Here is a 14,175-nt window from a genome sequence, read left to right on the forward strand (position 1 = left end):
ATATCACGGGGAATACTGGGAACAAACTAGAAAAAAAATGTCAACATCTTTTTTTTGAGCCAATGATTTTGATTTATTGATCTATGAGACCTAAACTACGTCTTCATCTGATTAAATCTTTTTGTCTCCAGCAGATTTAAATAAACCGCACCACATATTAGCATTTAAATAGCGTTACTCAAAGCATCAAACTCTTTTTTTCAGGTTTCAATAGATATGGCAGTAAATCTATCATTAATATGCTATTGGTGCTAATGGCACACACCCCTGTTATTACTACTATTAGGTTGATTGATTAAAAGTCTATATCTTAGCTTGTTTCCCTGTGTGATTTGATGACAATTGGCCCCACAGTGTGATCAGTTCACAATGTACTAACTTTAAAGCATTTAAGGTAACAAGGTAACAATTAATGCCACATACAGGAACAATCACATACTGTCACTAATTACACCTCTCCCATGACTACTTTACCTCCACATCAGGCATGGGCAACTGGTGACCCTTAATCTGATTTTGTGCCCCCTCTTATGTAAACACACAATATTTAAAAAAATTACAACAAAACGCTCAAAAATATTTTTAAAAAGACACAAAACGACAACAAATATGCGCGAAATGACTCCAGAAACACACAACATAGCAACAAAAACAAACAAAATGATGGAAAAATATATGAAATGACAATAAAATGCATGTGATGACTCAAAAAACTGAAAAAAGGACAAATAAACACTAAAATGACTCCCAGAACACACAAATGGCTACAAAAACACACTGACCAAATCCAATGGCACACTAAACTACAAAAAACACACAAAATGACACAAAAAAACACAATAGAATATCGTCGGTACATGAAATGATAATAAAAATGCACAAAATGATGGAACGAACTGAATGAACAACTGTGATCGTGACGGCAAGATCTGCACTGTGCCATTCAAGTGTGTGTGTGTGTGTGTTTGGATGGGTTTATGGGTATATGACAGGATGAGAGGGAAACACCTCATTACTAGTGGAAAGACACAGCATGGCGTCCTACCAAAGCAGCCAGAGGAAAATTAATCATATCCTGCTTTCTTCCCGAAACATCTTCTCTCATTATTTCATTTACCAGATTTTTTTTTTTTTAAATCTTTATTTTACCGGGTAACAATGTTTAGGAACCAGTTCACATTTACAAACATGAACCAATCTGACAAAAAAAAAATTATCCAATGCTTTAGGAAAATAGGAAAACATTTCCGTGCATACATGTATACAATTTGGCCAACTGGTTCTTAATCCACTTGGTCTTTTAAGCATTTTCAAGCCATGAAAAATATGATTTTGGCTCAAAACTAGCTGTCAATGATGCTCCTTTAATTTAAGATGACAGAACAAAGCCACATTTTCAATCGGCCATGAGGACCACACTCCATGAACCATAACATTCTGACCACCTGTGGAAAAACGTCTGTGCCGACTTTTTAAGTTTTATTCTAGATGCTTAAAACGTTTTAGTCCAAATTGTCCTACAGACAGTTTATGTAGTGAAAAGTCGAGTTGTTTTACCCCAAACCTGAAGCATTTTATTTAGTGTTAAATAGTATTGTATTGCAAAAATTGGCCATGAAAAGATATTTTCATGAATCGTCCTTTAACTTTTACTCAAGTTTCGACACTGCTTCTACTCCTTGCGTTATTTCTATATTTTTACCCTGTATCAATATCATCACCCCGGACAAGGAGCTAATATTTTCCCCAGCGTGTATAATGCATCAATTTTATATAGCGCTTTCTCATAGAAACTCAAAGTCGCTTTACACAATTAAGGGATTATTCTTTCACTCCACACTTAGTGGTGGTAAACTACGACTGTTGCCACAGCTGCCCTGGGACTGTGTATTCATTTGTTTGTCCATCAGCACTTAACAGATTTTGACAAAGATTTAACCAAAGATAGACATTACGCTATGGAAGAGTCCTTTAAATTTTGGAGGAGATCTGGATCAATATGATTCAGGATCAGTTTAAAAAAATTGGAAAATTCCTATATTTCGTCATTGGCGAAATTTTACAATTTTGTAGACCTGAACCCATCTCATCACAGGGATTTGTGGAGTTCACAGTAGCAAGAAGTGCGGCGCCTTGAAATCTTTTCCGCTGACATGCCATACGCAGAGTGGAACGTACACACACCAAACCCACCGACATATGTTTGCTCTTTTCTCTTGTAAAGGCCAGAAAACCGTCACAACAACATATGGAAGCCATAGTGGTTTCTCTAGTGATGTCAGCAAGGAAATGGTTTTACCCAATGTGCTTTGGACACCTACAACGCAAGGAAGTGCTCAGTGGTGGAAAAGCCACTATTTTCTTTATGTTGATAAAACAAAACACTGTGTTTTCCCCTACCATGGTGCATTAGGTTCACCTACAGAGCTGCTTTTAAATGTCTTTGCTAGACGTGCACAAACAGGCATTTCTGCGCATCGACTCAGGCCTAAAACAGACTCAGTGGTCTTTTTTCAATACCTGATCTTCTGATCTCTTGACTAGATGTTATTCTCTGCATGAGCGTGCTGAATCCTGCCACATTTTTATCGACATTAACACCTTAAGGGCCTGAAAACAAACCCCTTATCTAGGGGTTTACACTTACACATTGTGCGCCTCGGTCTGAAGTTCTTGTTTTTTGAGAAAGTTGAACCTTAATGTAGGTCAGGTGGAATGTTTAGACAGCTAAAGCCTTTCCCTTTCAATGGTTGTGTTTTTAATGGGTCTGGATGTATGACTAAGCAATGTTAGGTACTGAAGTTATATTTTACAGACTCTGTGAAGGTTCACAGGTGTTTTTTGCCTGTCTCAGAAACAATTAAACTACTTAATTCCTTCCCATCTCAATCAGAGTTCTCATTTGCACATTGTCCAGCCATAAAACAGTAGTTTATGTAGTGGTTCATAGATGACGCTTCAAATAACCACTAGCCCAAGATCATTTTCTGAAGAAACTCAGACATTTTTACTACACATCGTATGAGATGTTAGCTGGAGAATAAAAGTCATTTGTGCAGATATAGATTACACACCGTTTTCATGCAGCTACTATTCATAGAGGAAGGAAATTAAAGCTCCCTCCTTCAGGCAGATGACCCATTTCCCTCTAATCTAAACACTGAAGATTGTGGGAAAATATGGCTTCCTTTGTGGCATGAGGGAGATTAATCTGTTATATTATGTTAAAGCTGCTGGAGACTATATGTTGTTATCAGACAAAGACACAGTGTAGGTCTCGTTGATCAATAAATCAAAGATAATTTGCTCGAAAGAAGATGGAAAAGGTTAATTTTTCCACTTGGAAGTTCTTCTTTTTTTCTTTATTTCATTACTTTCCCGCTCTGAAGTTAGTTTTGATCTCCACTATATAAACACTCTCTTCTTGACATTTTCCGCGCACTGCATTGTGGGATGTCAAGTCCCGTGGAAGAAGTGTTTTTACTTCCCTCTTACTGTGATTTCTAGTGTTTGCCCCAAAGAATTATGCCAAAGTGACTTCCCAACACATTTCTGGTGTTTTCAAGGACTGAAAACAATGACACGGAAAGACACAAATCCGGACGAAATTGAATGTCCCGCGGAATGAGGAGATATCAGTGGGAATACTGGAAACAAACTAGAACAAAGATGGTGTCAAGCAAATTCCTGTCTTCCTTGTCTGGTGAAAATATCACGGTAAAAAGAGCAAAGGAAAAGCACGTCTATGCATCTGTTTATCGGGACTACACATCCCACAATACAATGCACAAAACCTTTCTGATAATGTCAATACGAGAGTGTTTACAGTGGAGATTAAAATCAATTTCTGATCGGAAATTTCAACCCTTACATCCTTTTTTCAAGCAATTTATCTTTGATTTATTGATCTCCACTAAGTTGTTTCCAGCAGCTTTAAACTATATCCAACTAATCTGGTTTGTTTTCCTGCTGTAACCTACTTCCAATGTTTTTTTAAGGAAGGTTAAACCTTTTATTTGTCACTATGTGCTGGATGCATCACTGTAAAGTCAAACAGACTGGTTTAACACACTCGCCTCACATTCTCTGACTCTTGCCCACTGGTTTTCAATGTTTGTTGCTCTCTTCTTTCACCTTCCCTGATTCCCTTCAGTGAGGCCATAATGTACCGCTCCATCACAACCTTGGTCTGAAATAGCAGGTTGAGTCACGTGGGATTCACATGGTGAGATGGTTTTCCACGAGTCGTTCCATGTTGGTGACCAGCAACAATTAGTAGGCGATATGTAAGCAAGGGGTCTTCATATCTCATGTTTGCCTTGTCACGTATACAGTGTTTGCCCGGTATTTTGCACTCTGTGTGGTTTTCTGAATACAGTGTGAATTGGTATGAACGTGTGTATATTTGGGTTGGGTTTGGGAGTTTTTAGTGCTGTAAACATCTTGCATTTATCAAACCCTTGAGATTATAGAGATAGTGAGACGAGTAAAGCTTCTGCCACAAGCAGAGGTTCTTATTTCCTTTCCCCATCTTGGTATGTTCTTATTTCACATGCTAATTAGTGAAGTGCAACCGCAGAGATTTGCTGCTCCTCATGTGTCAGTTGTTTGTTTGTGCATACCTCTCAGTCCCCTCCCCTCTCAGTCCCATCAAATATTCTGAAATTAGCATAAAGGAAACTTGTAAAAACTATATATTTTTTTTTATTTAATCGTAAAACTCATTTTTCTTCATAACCAACCTGACATCACTGCTAGTTAGCTAGAATAAAGCAAGGACATCAATATGTCTTCTTTATAAAATAAGTATAAACCCAAAGAAACCTCTCATGTCGGTAGACGAGCATTAGATGTTTTTATTTTAATCTCTTTTACCTTTTGATGAATCTGGAGCCTGCTGTCTTTTAATATTGTCTGCATTGCAGACGTAGTGGCATGCATAGGCAGCAATGTTCTGTGATTTACGGCTGAACGTAACGTGATATGGGAATTGCCTGCGACGTGGGAGTGTTTGGCCTGGCTTTTCACATTTCACATGAATCTTTTTGTCTATGATTGCCAACCTATGCTACACTCTGTTACCTTTATCTGGCTCTTATTTGAAATGAAAGGTGAATAAATAAACTGAGCTCTGAGGTATTTTTATTTACTCCAAAGATGATACTTGCAGGTCTTTAGGTCATTCAAATAGTTTAGGTTGAATGTAAACTGACCAAAAATACTCACGAGAATTCATTCAGAGAAGAAAGCTGTCATTGCAGATGAATAAACATATCCTTACTGTGTTTGGAAAGTCATCTTTCCTGTAGCCTAGTTTCCACTGCCCCGTGTTCACTACCAGTTAAAGTAGTCTGTAGTCATTGTCGGTGGGTCTTTTTTTTCCAGCATTTGTGGTCAACTGGCATACCTTAAACATGAGGTACACGTTTGTTGCTAAACTGTTGCTTCAAACCAGCAAAAAAGAAAAAAGAAAGAAAATATTTTGATCTTCTTGAAATGTTTGACCTGGTTGGCATTATGTTCTTTCTGCCTTTGGTGAGAAAGTGGTGATTGTTTTGTGTGGGAGCACAGCCGTGCCGCACTGAATGGTTTGAAGACTTGTGGTTCAGCAATAATTATTTTCCCACTGCCACTCGTTAAACACTATGATGAGGAGTCTTTAAAAGTCAGCGCAGTGATTACAGTTACAGCACAGCAGAGGTTCTGTAGTGTGTAGAGGACAACTAAGGTAACTTAATCTCAAACACAATACATGATGATCCCAACACATTAAATAGCATGATGTGTGACAAGGATAGTTATCTCAGAAACTGGGAAAATGTCCTTTCATTTCTTAAATAATGGCTTGTTGGTTTGTTTTAGGAAGTTTCTTTCACTAAATATCTCAAATTGAAAAGTATACTCCTGGCATCAGCATTTGTCCTTTAGATTTTTTTCATGTTTTTGGGGTTTCTGCTTGGCAAGCTCTTCCTTCAGTTCTACAAAATGTAAAATGTCTGTGGTTTGTCTGAGTGGGATTTTGGGTCACTTTTGTTTAGACATTTGAGAGGGGCGTACTAAGACTACAGATGACCTTGAAAATTCCAGGAAGTGGCTACCGCAGCTTAAGTCTTGGAAATGGATAAAAGTGTGAATTAATTTACACAATAACCTATTAGAAGTGTTTTAATAAGCCTACTGCAATGTACTGCAAAAACAATGGTTTAAACAAGTTTGAATACAAGAGTACTCGTTTAGAGCTACTGTATCTACAGTATCTTCCGGATCATCTCCAAAATTGGACTCCTTCTTTCTTTGGACATTGTCTATCAGCTCACCAAATTTCATGTAAATCCGTTGAGGACTCTTTGCGATATCCTTCTAACAAACATTCATATTAACAGATAGATAGATAGATAGATAGATAGATAGATTTTTGTTCTTGGCTGTCTTCAGACATATACAATACAGACAGATGGACAAATGCTGTAACAAAGCAAACATCAAGCTGATACCAACAATTTTTGATCAGAAACTGAAGTGTTTACCTTGAACATCCACACGATACAAATGATGATGTGGCTTCTTTGGTTTTCCCACTTCTAGACTAAGCTTCCCGTGCTCTTGTTGGGCCGTTCATCAAACCTAAGACCAGGAGAGTTTGTGGTCGCCATCGGGAGCCCGTTTTCCCTCCAGAATACTGTTACTACAGGCATCGTCAGCACTACGCAACGTGGCGGCAAAGAGCTTGGCCTTCGCAACTCCGACATGGACTACATTCAGACCGATGCCATCATCAACGTAAATAAATAGAGTTCAGTTTTCCAATGAATAAGTATAATGACATGTGCGTCTTTGGTTCACAGTACGGTAACTCTGGAGGGCCATTAGTAAACCTGGTGAGTAGTTATTTTGTATCATATAAAACAATTCTCCATTGATCACCATACTGTGGTTAAAGCATAGAACATGTAATACATATATTTAGCTGATAGCTTTTTAACTCCATCTGCTGTTTCTCAGGATGGTGAAGTGATTGGAATCAACACACTCAAAGTGACGGCCGGCATCTCCTTTGCTATTCCCTCGGACAAGATCCAAGAGTTTCTGGCTGAGTCGTACGACAGGCAGTCCAGAGGTTGGAGCTCACACTGACACCAGTAACCCTCGTCTTAGTTCAAAGACTTTTTACTGCAAGGACAAGGCAAAGAAGTTTAAAAAGTAAAGGAATAGTAGAAGTAGTTTTTGGCTTTAAATGCCACATTCATGCTTTTTTTAAACATAAACACAAAAAAATGATCTTTCAAAGTTCTGCACTGCAATTCTAATACACAATTGCCCCAGGCTTTAGACAACCTTTAAAGACATTATACTCCTAGTTAGTTTCTAAATATGGATTGATATAATAAGTTATAATTTCAGCAATAATAAAACTGCTTTTAAGAGAAGAAAACCAGCTGTGAGAGAATGAATGACTTCATTATAGTGTTGTTCACTTTTAGGAAGAACAGATGCTAAGAAGAAGTACATTGGTGTCAGGATGATGACTCTGACTCCAACGTAAGTCGCCTTCACATATATATAAAAAAGACAAGATCTGTCAAATAAAACTCTTCTTTAGGCAGAGACTGCTGGGAACTGTTAACATTTATGGCTCAAATAAGACATGATGACTCCCATCGTCTTTTGTGCTCTCAGGCTAGCCAAAGAGCTGAAGACTCGACACCGGGACTTCCCTGACATCACTTCTGGAGCTTATGTTATGGAGGTCATTGCAAAGACACCAGCTGCAACGTAAGGAACATTTCACTCCAACGTTACTCAAGAGGCAGTGACTCACTAATGAGGAACTTGATTGCAACTCAAGTGCTGCTAGTTCAGGGTAAATGGAAATTGTCTTTGGCTGTTTGGGTGCTATGGCGTATTGTCTTTGGCTCCTGTAGTGTACATTTGGATTCAATTTACAAAGCTCTTACCTCTCACCCATGCAGCCCCGTTCTCCTCACCCTTATCACACTAAAGGTGCATTCACACAGACGGATCCTAGAGCGGTTAAAATGCTCAGGGTTGGTGTCAATTACAATTATAATCGTGTAATTGTTAATTAATTACAATTATGGCATAATTATAACTGTAATTTGTTTAATCTGTTGCTGTCGTAATCATAATGTAATTGTAATTGAGTTTAGATACATGACTTTGTAATTGTAATTGGTATGACAATTCTTTAAAAATAGTCAATTATAGTACAGTTCTACACATTTGTAGCTAGCAATTATTAAAATATGTTTCATATCAAGCTTTCCCACATTTTACCATTTTAAAAAAGGGATATACTGACATAAAGAAGGCTCAGACGCCCACACCAAAAATATTTTAACTTATATTTTCCTTGATTATGAAGCCTAACGAAGAAAACAATAGATAGGAAAGAAACTAGATGATATATATTTGTTTTTAGTGTATTTTACAGCTGGTTTAGGACCTGTTATCATAAGACATGCTAACAGAAAGCTAACACAAGATGAAGGTTAACTTTTATTGCGTTATTTATCTCAGGCTCAGTAATTCTGATTAATTGTAATTGAACTTTAGTAATTGAGAACATAATTGTAATTGACTTTCTTAGGATAAAAAAATGATTGAAATTTAATTGTAATCAAAAAAAATCGTAAAAGAATTGTATTTGAACATGGGTAATTGAAAATGTAACTGTAACGGAAAATTGTAATTGACCCCAACCGTGGACCACACAAACAAAGTCTAGAGCTGATCAACTGGTGAATTCTAGAGCGGTTGTTTTTGTCGGTCTCAGAGCTTTTCCAATCAAAGTCTAGAGCGATTAGTAGTACCGTGAACACAACCGCTCTCGGAGAGGATCAAACACAGGAAGTATCGGCGATGACGTAGAGCGCACGGTATTGTAGGTGGTCAGGAGAGCAGGAGAAGGCAGATGTTTCTGAGTCCTCATAAATGAGTGTCTCTACAGGGTTTCTGTTTCTCTGCCTAGAGAGATCTCTACTCCAATAATGGTGCCATCAAGCGGTTAGCTCATGCAACTGCACCAGAGGCTGTTTGGAGTGGATCAAGAGTTGTCAAACCAAGGTGATAAAATTATCACTAGTCCTCCGCCCATTCGGATAGAGTCCGAGACTAAACTGGTGTGAATACACCAATGAATGCACCCTAATACGGCTGTATATTTCCTTTCCTTCCTTAAAGAGTAACTAAACCTCGAGGTTTAGGCTGGAAATTCAAAATATGCCTTGTACAGTATATGGGTGGGGCTAACAGTGACGCAATAAGCTACCAAAACGTCACAAACCACCATTCTCAGCCAATAACACAATTTGATTGTAAGAGCCATGTTTCAATGGGCAGTTACTCTTACTTTAAGAAAAAATAAAAATGAAATACGCCAAATTGAAAAACTTGAACTAAAATGTCAAAAGTTTGATAAGTATCAATCAACAACACTCTTTACTCTTTCATTCTTGGGACAATCAGTCATGTGACACATACCGCCTGTCCTATGAGGACATTAAATCATGTTTGGCTCCAGTGTTCCTGGAGTTCCTGGCCCAATCCCACGTCCCCTCCTTCACTCACACTCACAGCCCACTCTAATCAGCCACACCACAGCTTCAGGAGAGAGACGTGTGTGAGAAACACTGAGCCCAGCTATTTTCTTTAGTACCCCATGCTGGGAGTTTACAAGCTGTGCTGTGGTTTTCCTTCTTTCTTTCCTCACCCAACCCAATCCTGAGTGTATCTTCAACACTGTCTTGTCAATTTTTACCCATTGCCAAAAAGCTTTTTCTTCTTCTACTTAAAAAAATACTCCTGTAAGCTCCTTTCATTTCACTTTTTGATATTCCCATTTGCTGTTTCACATGTTTGATCTCACTCTATGCGTGTTTACAGTTTATGGAAATCTTGACCTAAGCATAAAACACCTCCATTTGTCAAGGTGTTGTAACAGCTGAGTGCTATGAGCTGGAAGCCTGGGTTGGGATCTCTGTTTCCAGCTGGCTGTGATTAAACTAGTCATGTTTAGCTTTTGGTACCGTTTCCTGTTAATGCTTTAGTCCATTCATGAAATTTGGCTTAATTTATTTTCAGGGTTGTCTGTGTAGATTTGTTTAGAATTTGCACCCAACCATGATATTATGTAATATAATCCCTCCATCACTGGAAGCAGATGTATCATTGCACAAGTCTGTGAACAAACCCTGTTTAAAATACACAAAATGGGTTAAGATAATACAATATAACCCTGAAATACACCAAGCAACTTATCTTACCTTACATATACAGGTATTTAAGGTCTTGCATAAGGGCCAACAGTAGTGGTGATCTGTGCTTGCTGCATTATTGAGAAAAGCAATTGTTTCTAATGGTGCTTGTAACATTAATGTACTGTACTTAAAACAAATTCATGTAGCATGAAAAATCTATTACACAAAATGTATATACAGTATAAAGGTTAGTCTGTGTTAAGTTGTTTTTAAGAAGACATTCAGCACTCGGTGATCTGTGAATGTTAATTCACAAGTTAAACTTTAAACAGAAGTTTTTCATTTCCTGTAACAAGAGAAAAATACATATAAAAAGAAGAATTAAATAAAAATAAAACAAATACTAGAAAAACCCAATCTTTACAAGGTATGATTTAGTGCAGGTCATTTTATTTTCTTAACATGGTGGAAAAAAAAACACATTGCTCATGCTGCGGGAATTCTTGCTGAATTACATTTTTATAGTTTTGGTTTTGGCAAAAGAATCTTAGAAGTTGCTCACAAATTAGAAACACATGTAGAACTGTGTTAACCTTTCTTCTTGTTGTGGTTCTTGTGTCATTTTTGCAACAATGTGATGTTGAACAAGCCTGAAATGATAAAGATTAAATAGTGGTAATGCTTATTGGATCACGTTACAGCCTACTTCTATTCTCAACCTTAGTGTCAGGACCCTATTGGGGTTGCGACACATTAGGAGAGGGTCACCAGATGCTTTCAAGAAACTAGGAATATTTTTTGAAAAATTTGATGAAATTTTTGCTTATTTTTGCATTTTTTTTGAGACAGCACCAAACGTGCCATATTTTAACCAATTTTTTTCACTTTTTCTTGCCTTTAATGCATTTTTGCTATTTTTTTGCCATTTCTCCATCAAATTTCAATGCCTTTTCTGCACATTTTTTCCACTTTGAAGACATTTTCAGCACTTGTAAACCCTTTCTACCACTTTTTCCATCTAATGTCGCACATGTTGACCGATCATTCTCACTTTTAACCTCTTTTCACCATATTTCACGCTTATTTTTGCCAATGTAACCACATTCACGATTTGTTGAGATCAATATTTGCCAGTTTAAACTAATTGTTCCCACTTTTTAAGTTACAATAACCCCCCCCCATTTCTGCCACTTTTAAGCCATTATTGATGCTGTGGAATCCCATTTCACCACTTTTGGTCACTTTTTACCAACTTTATTTCTGATCCACATCTTTAAGATGACTATATACTATGGCACAATAATAATATTATGTCCTGTATATAACAGTGGATGGTCACAGGCTGAAGAATCACGCCTCTATATAATAAGAGAGGCTAAATGATATTGAAAACTACTTTAAAATCCATTTGACTAACTGTTAACCTCAGAGCATGGTCTCATTATTCCAGAAAACCTCATGGTTACTCTAATCTTTTTTTATTCTTCAGTGCGGGACTCAAAGAGCATGATGTCATCATTTCAATCAATGGCGAGAGGATTTCATCAGCGACCGATGTCAGTGCTGCCATCAAGAGAGATGATACCTTGAAAGTAGTCGTGCGCCGCGGGAATGAGGACGCCATCCTTACTGTTGTTCCCATGGAGATTGACCCTTGACCTGCATGAGTCACACCCCAGGAGCTGGAGCTTAGACATTACTCATCACCAGTGGACTTTGTTTTGGTGGGATCTTTGATCTACTGACACTGTCCCCGCAGCAAAAGGCCGGTGGTGCCACGCGACCAGGAAAATACTGGTTGTGTCTGGAAAAGGGATGACTGTATAGATGCTTTAAAAGCAAAGCTGTACTTAGTCTGTGTTCTCACTCTTAGTCTTTGTTGCTTTGATTATTGCAACTACTGTTTGCTCACAAGCCTAATGTCTTTATCGTCTTTAACCGTTCTATTATCCTCATATATCACTAACACATTTTACCCTTGGGGTCAATCTGACCCCTGGGATATTTGCCTTCAGAAAATGATTTTCAGACAGTTGTTGACCAAGTTTTTGTGTCACGCACTTTGTTTATTTGTTGAATACATAAATAATCCCTGATAATGAAACCTTGACCTGTTTTTTATCCAAATTTACTGACAACATTAATGACCACAAAAGTATGAACCCTATTGGTTGTGGTGATGATATGATCTTTCCTGCAGCACCACCATCAGGTCAAACTTTCAGGTGGTGATAGTGTATCGTGAAAATCTTTCATCCAAATCTTTTCTAATTTGGGGTGCACATTCATGACTCTCACAGAATGAACCATATTGATTAATATGCTTTTCTATCATAAACATATTTATGTACTTATTTCCATCTCCTTTTTGTAACCCCTCCCCCCATGTTTTGTTTTGTTTTTATTAAGGATCCCCATTATCTGGTACCGTAGTAACCAGCTAGTCTTCCTGGGGTCCAGAGAAACAACAATAAAATACAAATACAGACAACAATATACCCAATAAGAAATTTTAAATCACACATTCGCTCATGGGTCACATACAGACAGACTGTTTTTACACAGCTAAAACAGTTTGGGGTCAAATTGACCCCAGAGGAACACCAATGTGAGCAATATGTGTTCAGTACATTGAATAAGTATCATAAAAATGTTATGCTTAATGGATTGTACCCATCAAATTAGGAAAAGTAATGGAATATGAAGCAAGAAAAATAAAGTCAACTATTATTTTTTGAATGATAAACATTGAATGGGGTAAAATTGACCCCAAGGATATTAGGAGGGTTAATGAACGCGTTTTAAAAGGCTCAGGTTTGTATTCTAAGCTCCTTTTTAATGTACTGTGGAACTTCTGTGATGTATTCTGAGAAGAAAATAAAGTTTACCTTCATTTTGTTTGACACCCAACTGTCTCTATCCAGCAGTGACGGAATAGGTCACCACAAAAACAGTCGGAGGAGCACAGTTCACAGGCTGATGCTACATTTTTTTCAATGTGTGGTGAGAATATTTGACCTTTGCTCATGTAAACACACAGAGTTGGAACATAATAGTACTTTGGATTGGGTGTCACTGCCCTATTGGGGGCTCAGTACAGGTCTTGGGCTGATTGTTATGACAGAAGCTCAGCAGGTTGACCTCAGAAACCGGAAAGAACGCCAAGAGGTTTGACCCACGGTATACAGCTATTGTAGCTAAACCTATACTGTGATGATGAAAACCTAGGAAAACAAATAAGTGAGTTGGAAGAAATGTAAACTCTGGTAACCATTGTGTTTATTATTAGTTAGTCACGAGAAAGAACTGTGCGGTTGCCATGTACTCTTGAGATGGAAAACTCCACTAACCTCCAAAACAGCTTTGATGTGTACAAATGAGACATGGAAAGCTATTTTAGTTGGAATAACAGCATACATTGGCTTTTTTTAAAAATTAATTTCAGATGAAATCTGAGTTTGGTAGTGCTGCGGAGTAATAACAAACGTAAACAAAGTGTTTCTTCACAGGAATGCTTGCAAGCCAATGGGACATTTTCTCATCCTGTGGTCTGATTTTTATTTTTTTTAATTCAAATTGCAGACCATGTCTCCTCTATCCAGTGGATGTTTATCCTTCCCTCTCTTATTTCCACTCACGTGTGCCACATGGAAGCTATATCACAGAAAAGTGCTTTCCCATGTTGTTGGACCGACCACAGGCATGTTTCACACTCGTATGTCATCTAAAAAAATCTAATGTACACATTAGGATATTTTTTAGTCAAATGTTAATTCACAATGTGTCTGTGAATCTGTGTGATATTCTAGCAGGCAAGATATTAAAAAAAAAAAATCCTAAATAGAACTACTTATAAGACAGACAGTGCTGCTGCCACCTTATGGTTTTGTCCAAATGTTACAGTTACACTGTTGTATGTTATGCTGCAAGTTTAAGTTTCAAATATATATTTTGTTTT

The 14,175-nt window shown here is 37.6% G+C and overlaps 1 protein-coding gene across 2 annotated transcripts in view; it reads left to right on the plus strand.

Moving 5' to 3' along the window:
- LOC114476480 (serine protease HTRA1A-like) overlaps window positions 1-12,301 on the plus strand; it is a 31,189-nt gene extending 18,888 nt beyond the window's left edge. The window contains exons 4-10 of one of the 2 annotated variants that reach the window (XR_003675595.1): window positions 6,586-6,780; window positions 6,846-6,878; window positions 7,003-7,117; window positions 7,482-7,539; window positions 7,678-7,773; window positions 8,969-9,084; window positions 11,707-11,817. Coding sequence is in view for 1 of the 2 variants with exons in the window: in XM_028468044.1 (XP_028323845.1) it covers window positions 6,586-6,780; window positions 6,846-6,878; window positions 7,003-7,117; window positions 7,482-7,539; window positions 7,678-7,773; window positions 11,707-11,875 (666 nt within the window). In the remaining variant the exon portion in view is untranslated. Of the gene's footprint in view, window positions 1-6,585; window positions 6,781-6,845; window positions 6,879-7,002; window positions 7,118-7,481; window positions 7,540-7,677; window positions 7,774-8,968; window positions 9,085-11,706 lie in introns of both variants that reach the window. The other variant, XM_028468044.1, reaches the window with a different exon arrangement.
- Window positions 12,302-14,175: the final 1,874 nt, after the last annotated feature.

This window comes from Gouania willdenowi, chromosome 15, assembly GCF_900634775.1.
Source record: "Gouania willdenowi chromosome 15, fGouWil2.1, whole genome shotgun sequence".
Lineage (NCBI taxonomy): Eukaryota > Metazoa > Chordata > Actinopteri > Blenniiformes > Gobiesocidae > Gouania > Gouania willdenowi.